The sequence below is a fragment of the Papaver somniferum genome, unplaced genomic scaffold (assembly GCF_003573695.1).
Source record: "Papaver somniferum cultivar HN1 unplaced genomic scaffold, ASM357369v1 unplaced-scaffold_125, whole genome shotgun sequence".
Lineage (NCBI taxonomy): Eukaryota > Viridiplantae > Streptophyta > Magnoliopsida > Ranunculales > Papaveraceae > Papaver > Papaver somniferum.
In genome coordinates this window covers 8,703,178-8,712,001 of record NW_020621603.1, presented here as the reverse complement: position 1 = coordinate 8,712,001, position 8,824 = coordinate 8,703,178, and the positions used below count along the sequence as shown (strand labels likewise).

The 8,824-nt window shown below is 38.0% G+C and overlaps 2 protein-coding genes across 2 annotated transcripts; both read right to left on the bottom strand.

Moving 5' to 3' along the window:
- Window positions 1-1,306: 1,306 nt before the first annotated feature.
- LOC113331287 (F-box protein At3g07870-like) lies at window positions 1,307-3,325 on the bottom strand. The gene is made up of 2 exons (XM_026578012.1): window positions 2,669-3,325; window positions 1,307-1,927 (listed from the first exon to the last, which is right to left on the bottom strand). Exons 1-2 carry the CDS (start codon window positions 3,323-3,325, stop codon window positions 1,307-1,309), a joined length of 1,278 nt encoding a protein of 425 aa, XP_026433797.1.
- Window positions 3,326-7,564: 4,239 nt separating this feature from the next.
- LOC113331286 (F-box protein At3g07870-like) lies at window positions 7,565-8,595 on the bottom strand. The gene is made up of 2 exons (XM_026578011.1): window positions 8,195-8,595; window positions 7,565-8,039 (listed from the first exon to the last, which is right to left on the bottom strand). The coding sequence occupies exons 1-2, from the start codon at window positions 8,593-8,595 to the stop codon at window positions 7,565-7,567; spliced, it is 876 nt and encodes a 291-aa protein (XP_026433796.1).
- Between the last annotated feature and the right edge of the window lie 229 nt (window positions 8,596-8,824).

The following is an 8,824-nucleotide window of genomic DNA, read 5'->3' as shown; positions in this document are numbered from 1 at the left end:
ACCGATTGTGGAAGGGCAATTTTGCCATTACGAAATAAGCGAGATAAGGGCTAGTTTCAATTTAGGTTTGGGTGACTCTATTTTGTCTTATTGTTGGCCCCTTATTCCTTTTGGGTGGCCCCTAAAAATGCTAGGAATTTTTAGTTAGTATTTTAAAGGTTGCTAGAATTTTTAAGAGACTCCATAATGAAATAGCCAGGAATTTTAGACACTATGAATAACCCTTTTATGATCTAATATATGGATGTACCAGAAAAATGTTGGCACACCTTATTTCAATCTTTACCTACTGAAAATCAAGTGTGGAATTGTCTTTGTTTTTCTAAGATTTTTTTTTTTTTTTTGATATTACCTGATCCCGTCATAACTAGTATTGTCACCGAAAAATCGTATTTGGATCAACTGATGGTGAGAGTCAGTAGATAATTACCTTTCTTTGTCATGAATGTTCAAAGTTGCAACACAAAGTCTTGTTTCAGTTTGTGTGTCTCCGTAATCAGCATAAACACATCCTGCAAGCTAAATGTGGTGCACATACGGTGACTTATACAGTGACTTCAAGTCTGAGACTATGAGAAACAAGTGAAAAATCCCGGAGCTAGTTGTAACAATGAATTATGTGGATTGCTTTCGATTTCATCATTGTCTGATATGATATAACGCCAAATTCAAATGACTATACTAGCATCACCAAAAGGCATCATAACTCAGATTCAATCAGCATGGCCTCAATTCTTCTCTACCGAACATATAAGTCGGTCAGATATTCAAGCTCCACTGTAACTTGTCTGGAACATGGGATGACGCTCTAAATTTGTAGTAGTATATATGTACGCTTAATTCCTCAGCTCCACATTGTCTTATACCCATAGTAAATGAAATGTGCAATTAGCAAGTAATTACACAGTATCATCAAATTTTGATGCGAAATACAGAATTTACCAAGTCATTAGATAAGAATTGAGATATTACTTGCGTAAATGGGTCCAAGTGAGTTTAAACAGGTGAGGAAAACATGTCAGACTCATTTTACCGTGTTATGCAATATCGAATCACAGATAATTCAGTTCCAAAGATACAAAAATACACAACAAATTAAGCCAACATAACACACTGAATATAGTTCTATAGTGATTCATGCAAAGAACAATGTCTCACTCAAAAGTTCAGAATGTTTTAAAGCAAGACATATGATTTTCAACTACTCATAGTTCCTACACACAAGCTCTAAAAAAACATTAGAAAGAAAACACTACTTGAAATTAGACATCGAATTCCTTAAACATCTACCACCTGCAGCTATATCTCAATCGCTGTCTGGATCATAATCATCAACATCTATTGCTCTCGCTGTTTTCTTAGTCTTCTCTCCAAGAGCTTTCAATGAAACAATGCTGTTGACGTGCGGTATTGACTCAGTCAAGGAATAAATTAATGGTTCCAATAGCCTATCTGTGTCAAGATCCACAAGTTCTTTAATTTTTTTAGTTTGGGGATCATAACAGACGAGAGTCTTATAGTTAGACCGCAGCAGAAGTTTACCACTCAATGTGAGGGAAATTAGCCAATACACATCGATGAACCCACTTGACCGACATGATAAGCTAAACATATTTGCCCATTCACTATTATCCTTCTTGAATGACCATATGTCAAGACTTTCACCATCATGGGCATTAACAACACATAAACACCCTCCCAAAACTTGCAGTGTATAAAAGTTTTTCTCACCAGGGAGAAAACAAGGTGGTGATGGGAGCAAACTGAACCTCTCATCTGCTAAATCGAAGGATACAACATTCCATGCTTCATCCAGCCAATAAAGAGCACCATTTGCGAGTATACCCCGAGATGGAATGTAAATTGCAGTTTTCTTATTTGACAAAAGCTCAACACTTGCAAGTACAGTGCGTGAATACTTATAACGCTGCAACGAGTATGGACCCTAGTTAGTAAGTTCGCGAATCATTCGCGAATTTTTCCGTATCGCGAATTTTACCGTTTTATTCGCGTACGTTTGCAACTCCGAAACCAAGACGCGTATTATGTGGCATTCCCGGATTATTCGCGAATCGTTCACGAACTTTACGTATCCCGAATGATACGTCCGCTTAATTCGCCAGAAATTCTTTAGCTTTTATGTTTTCAAAGGCCCTATTTTTTTGGGCTTTACTGCCTCCCAAGCATACACGGCCCAATATTAGACGTTGTTGTAATTTTTATGAAACAAAAATGACAGAAGAGATTTGAAGGTGAAGGTGAAGGTGAGAGAGATCTAAACCACTATACCACGTCATCTTTGATGACTAATGTTGTATATATTATTAATATCATCATATTAAGTTTATTTTTTCTTTAAATAACTCACATGTATGCATAAAAATTAGTCTATGACCTTATAAATACTAATTATTTATTATATATAGATACCGAATTTTCAGATCCGAACTCACATTTATAAATCGAATTATACACGTACGTATGCCGTTCCGAATTACTGACGAATCACGTTCTGTTAACCGAATTTTGGACCGAATTTGAGTTTTACAAAACCGTATAATACTCGTACGTTTGTCGTTCCGTACGTTTGCCAAATCCCGAATTGCTAACTAGGGTATGGACTTTCTCCAACGTTTCTCCACCCACTTCCACTACCAATAGTATAAACCTGAACTTGACCCTTGGGTGGATCTAAACTCCGGCGCGGGTCGGCATAGTAGATCCTAACAACTTTGTATTCATCAGTGACAGGATTATATCCAAACCCACTCACAATACTACCATCCAAATAAGTTGTTTTCTTAAACTCAACATTGTTCTTGTTTCTAGCCATCACCGTGAGTCTTGGAAGTTTAACTAGTTCTCCAATGCAGGGATTACAGATGTAGATCGGATCATCAATATTGTGTGTGAAAGATACAGTGAAACAAACTAAACCATTACAAGAACCAACCATTGCATTTGTACCAAAACGCTTTTCAATGCGAGGAAAATTAACAGTTTTAAGTTGCATGCATGGTTTTTTTCGATTCTCATCATACTCTCCATAATAAAGTCTACTTTTTTCCTCTATAGTTGAGAACAGAAAACTGACCTTTGTATCAGAATGACGACCGTCAAGTTGTTGCCGGCGAAAGTGAGTCTGGGCAAAGGAAGGGTTTTGAATAGTTTTACACCATGATTTAGATACCAATTTGGAATCTAAGACTGAATCGAAAGGTAATCTGGAGAGTATGTCTAAACTGATCTCATTTGGGAAAGGATTAATGATCGAATTGGATTCAGCATCATCTGCTTTTCTCTTTCTTCCTCTTGTTTTTTTCATTTCTCTGAACTGAAGTTAAAACTGAAAGTTTTTTTTTTTGATTAAAACTGAAAGTTTGAAACCCTAACTTTATCTTTCCGTTTCAGTTTCCTCCGCTCAGTATTTCTAGGAAAAATTTAGGAGAATTCAAAATCTCCTCCCGCCACAAAAAAGATGTTTTCCCTCCAAAGAATCCCGCCAAAATTAGCCCCCCCCCCCCCCCCCCCCAACACACACACACAAATCTTGTGTTTTGCGGCCTCCAAATCCCGGACGTCAATCTTTTAAAGTATGGAAGTGTGCCAGTCAAAGAATCATATATCAAGGCAGCATGGGTGAAAATGGCTCACAAATTTCTTGTAGTTCCTAACTGGGCATTACATTACATCCTCAACTAAAGTACTAGTGAGAGTGAGATATAACTAGATTACCGCTGGCGGTGGGGAGGCCGACAAAGAAAAAAACCAACTTTATATCGTTCCCTTTAAACTCTTATTACCCAGTCCACATAGTAAAAGTGGAATTGGAATATCTATAATTTTATACACACTTCGGTATTCTGTTTCGCTCTGTACTGCAGCTAGTGCTCATAAAGTGTGCATAGGCACGCATCCTACCAGTTTTGAGGCGCAAGTGCGTGTCATAAGTTGGCGGCTAAGCATAAATTCGTATTGCCTAGATTTGATGTCCGATATGACACCACATTAAGCTGTTAATCTTTGAATTTAGGTTTCAGTCCCACCCCCCAACAAACACCAAATTTGTTACTGAGCTGTATATATTTTACGTGAGTCATCTCCTCCCACCTGTCGCCTACCCAAGCGCATGGTTGGCAAGTGTAAAATTTCAGCAACTCCACTGATGACCAAGTCAAAGAGTATATAGTTTATTTGTAAAGAGAATAATAGGTTCAGAAATGGAAATGGATTATCAGTGAAACGTCGGTCTTGATCATCTCGAACATCAGTAACTCCACTGATGACCATTTACAAAACGAAAAAAATTGAATCCGTTCTCTTAAAATTAGAGACAATTCGAAGGAATGGGTTGTTGTTTATTCATTAGCACTGAAATTTAAATGGAGCTGCCGCTGGGTTGTTGTTTGTTTTGTGTTATGATGATTTTTATGAATGGTATTCAGTTTTGATTTTGATTGAAATGCTTTCAAGTTTTGAGCCATTATCTGTTTATACGGATCCTCTGTTCCGATCTTAATTTGGTGGGTTTCAGTTTGCTTTCATTTTGTGGATTACAGAGAAAAGGGGAATCTGACCCGGTGATTCGGGATGTGAGTCACGTGACTCTGTTAACTCACTGTGTCGACCGAATTGACCCGAAATCTCTGAAAACTATACTCTGTTTTCTTTTTTCAGAGATGAATTTCTTCTCAGTAGCTCTCGGAAATGATGTGATTCAATGGAATTGATAGAATTAAGAAGAATAAGAGTTCTTTTTAATCGTTGTATATGTGGGAGTTGAAATAGTTTGCACGAAGTTTGATTGAATTTGAAGAGAATCTGATGGAATGCTCTGGTTATTTTTAATGAAAATGATACTTCAGTTGGTCGATCCCATTCGATCTAAAGACTACTTTGAAGAATTTTGAACATTGAATTTGTTTTTTTAATGTTGTTTGATCGAAATTGATGATCAATTTGTTTGATTATGTTGATTATCATCCGAATTTGATGAAATTAGAAAAAAAAGCAAAGCCAATTTTGATTTTTTTGCACAAACTTTGTGACCGACAAAGACTACATCTTCTCATCACATAGAAGGCCTCCTTAACAGTCGGCCAATAACTCGACCAACAACCACATGAGCCAAAAGACTTTTACCCAAATCCAACATCTCTGTAGTTCAATTCATTCCAGTGATCCACCACATATTCATTGAACACCGAAATTCCCATCTTAACTTGTCCGAATTTGTTGTTAGAGTTGGTGGATGACCTTGGTTTGTGAGTCTGTGTCTAAGAGCATCCACAATAGCATCCACAATGGACGATCAAACCTATATATTTGGTCAAGAAACGAGACACAGCGGGACAGACTATCGAGTAAAAGTTGGATCAAATCCCAAACCAACATACTATCGAGTAAAAATTGGACTAAAACCAAATCTCAGACCAAACGAGACACAGCGGGACAGTCAACGAGACACAACGAAACAGACTATCGAGTCAAAGCTGGACCAAAATCAAATCCAAACAGACTATCGAGTCAAAGCTGGACCAAAATCAAATCCCAGCTAGACCAAAATCAAATCCCAGACTATATTTGGTCTGGGACCAAGACCAAATCCAAATATAGTCGAGCGAACGTATAAAGTGATCTTTGTGATGGGACGGACATTATATGTGATCCTTGTGAAGGGGCGGACATTAGATGTGATCCTGACCAAATGGGGCGGACATTATATGTGATCCTTATGATGGGGCGATCATTATATGTGGTTCCTGACCAAATTTACTCTCCCATCTTAGCATAACACCACGGACTAAACTCAAATTTTGTCGTTTTTCCTGGTCTTGATCACACCACTGCAGTTGCTCTAACACCACTTTAAACTGCAACAACCACATATTTCATGAAGAAAAAGATTGACGTTGCATTTGCTTTTCCATTTTCTTTTCTTTTTTTTTTGGTTGGAAAACAAAGCTGGAGAATTTTTCAAATGAACACTCACATACTATCCCTTTGCCAGGTGAGGCATAGATATTTCACATTATAAACTTATCCTCTACTAGGGGTGCACATACCCTACCCATACCCGCCAATCCTATCCTACCCGCCAGTTTTTTAACCGTATCCTACCCTATCCACTATTTGGCGGGTAGGGTGACGGGTAAAGATTTTCTTAACCGCCAGTAAATGGGTAGGGTGGCGGGTGTAGGCCATATCCTATCCACCCTACTTAGGGGTGCACATACCCTACTCATACCCGCCAATCCTACCCTACCCGCCAATTTTTTAACCGTATCCTACCCTATCCATTATTTGGCGGGTAGGGTGGCGGGTAAAGATTTTCTTAACCGCCAGTAAACGGGTAGGGTGACGGATATAGGCCATATCCTACCCATCCTACCCGTTGTGCAGCCCTATCCCCTACGATAAACATTAAAATTATTTGTACTGCTTCAGAATTCATAATTGTCCGATATGATGATGTAACAGCAAATCCAAGTTGCTTCAAAAAAAAAAAAAAATTCAAATGATTACAAGCATCGCCCAATGGCATCATAACCAAATTCAATCAAACAAGTTGCTTACAAATGGTCTCTTGCAGGAACATGGATTGACGCTGTCCATCACTTATCACTGTGTGTTAAACTTCATGCATGGGTTAGAAAATGCTTCCACCAGATGGAACGCAAGGAAACATTACTCCAAAACCCAAACCTAGAATGTTGATGCACTGGCCAATGCTTGAAATATTTGAGCTGCATCATAATTTCTAAGATAAAACTTCTGTTGGGTGCAATAATCAAAAACAAAGAAAAATCAAATAAGCAAAAGCTATTGATACTTAGCTCCTTTATAATGAAATTGATCGATTGACGAAACGAACGAGCTTCTCATATCTCCACAACAGCAACAAGACAAAACTTTGGAAAAACAGAGTGAGTCACGTGTTCAACACGTTGCCCTTAAAACATTAGCGCCATGCTACACTCAAGAGTGATGCTATAGCCCTCACAGGACGGATATCTCCAGGATAAAACACCCTACTACACCTACTACTAGCATATGTAGTAGATGCTCAACTTGAACTTGGCAACTCCGAAAAAACCGTTAAGGAAAATCGCGAACTCTTAAGAAACGCTATAAAATATTTTCCCTTAGGGGTCCCTCTAAAATATAGAGTAACCCCTTTCCCATAGATTTTACAAAAGTAGTGAATTTCTTTATATAATGGAATAAAACAATTTAAGAAGTGGAAACTCCACAATGTGGGACTAATAAGTTTATATAGTTTCTTAAAACTACTAAAAATTGGAAACTCCACAATGTGGGACTAAAAAGTTTCATTCACAAAAGAAAATAATAAATTATAATTTTTTATTAAAACTTTAAAAAATTATTTTTTTATTAATCGTTTTCCAACAACTTCATATTTACAAATGTTGCGTTTCCCAAGGATCGAAGCAAAATCTAGCACTTCTACGGAGGATTGGCCAAATGCTTCTTCCAATTGAAAAATATCCCTTAAATACCTGTACTATGCATCCTTTATACATCCGCTGCCTGCAGCTATATCTTATTCGCTGGTTGTATCATAATCGCTGGTTGTATCGTAATCATCAAAATACATGGCTTTCACAATTGTCTCAGACTTCTCTCCAAGAGCTTTCAATGAAACAAAGCTGTTGATGTGCGGTATTGACTCAATCAAAGGATAAGCCATTGGTTCGGATACCATATCTGTGTCAAGATCTACAAGTTCTTTAAATTCTCTGGTTTGGGGATCATAACACACGAGAGTCTTATAGTTAGACCGCAGCAGAAGTTTACCACTCAATGTGAGGGAAATTGGCCAATAAACATCAACAAATCCACTTGACCGACATGATATGCTAAACATATTTGCCCATTCACTATTATCCTTCTTGAATGACCATATGTCAAGACTTTTACCAGCATGATCATTCACAACACATAAACACCCTCCCAAAACTTGCAGTGTATAAAAGTTTTTCTCACCAGGGCGAAAACAAGGTTGTGATGGGAGCAAACTGAACCTCTCATCCGATAAAGCGAAGGATACAACATTCCATGCTTCATCCAGCCAATAAAGAACACCATTCGCAAGTATACCCCGAGATGGAATATAATCTCACTTATGTCATCTGAAGAGGGGTCACAACATACAAGGACGGAACGTGAATACCTGAAACGCTGCAACATGTAAGGACATTCTCCTATGTTTCTCCACCCACTTCCACTACCAAGAGTATAAATCTGAACTTGACCCTTAGGCTGGTTTAAGCTCCACGGCGGGTCGGCATAATAGATCCTAACAACTTTATATTCATTACTGTCAGGATTGTAGCCAAACCCACTCACAATGCAACCATCCAAAGAATATGTGACATTTTTCTTGTTTCCAGCGACTGTGAATGCTGGAAGTAATACTAATTCCCCAGTGCAGGGATTACAGATGTATACAGGGTCATCAATATGGTGTGCAAAAGATTTAGGGAAACAAACCAAACCGTTACAAGACCCAACCATAGAATTTGTACCAAAGCGCTTTTGAATTTTAGGATGATTAACCGTCTTTACTTCCATACATGATCCTATTCGATTCTCATCGTACTCTCCATAATAGAGTCTACTCTTTTCCTCTATAGTTAAAAACAGAAAACTGACCTTATCATCGGAATGAGCCCCATCAAGTTGTTGCTGACGAAGGTGAATCTGAATATATGTAGGGTTTCGAATAGTTCTGCACCATAACTTTGATACCCGTTTGCAATCTAATGCTGAATCAAAGGGTAAACTGATCTCATCTGGGAAG

Bases quoted from the DNA above. Each gene is read 5' to 3' on its own strand.
- LOC113331287 (XM_026578012.1), bottom strand. From the start codon at position 3,325: ATGAAAAAAACAAGAGGAAGAAAGAGAAAAGCAGATGATGCTGAATCC. The intron at 1,928-2,668 runs GTTTATACTATT...TACTCGTTGCAG, and splicing joins CACCCAAGGGTCAAGTTCAG to CGTTATAAGTATTCACGCAC.
- LOC113331286 (XM_026578011.1), bottom strand. From the start codon at position 8,595: ATGGAAGTAAAGACGGTTAATCATCCTAAAATTCAAAAGCGCTTTGGT. The intron at 8,040-8,194 runs GTATTCACGTTC...TGAGAGGTTCAG, and splicing joins TACATGTTGCAGCGTTTCAG to TTTGCTCCCATCACAACCTT.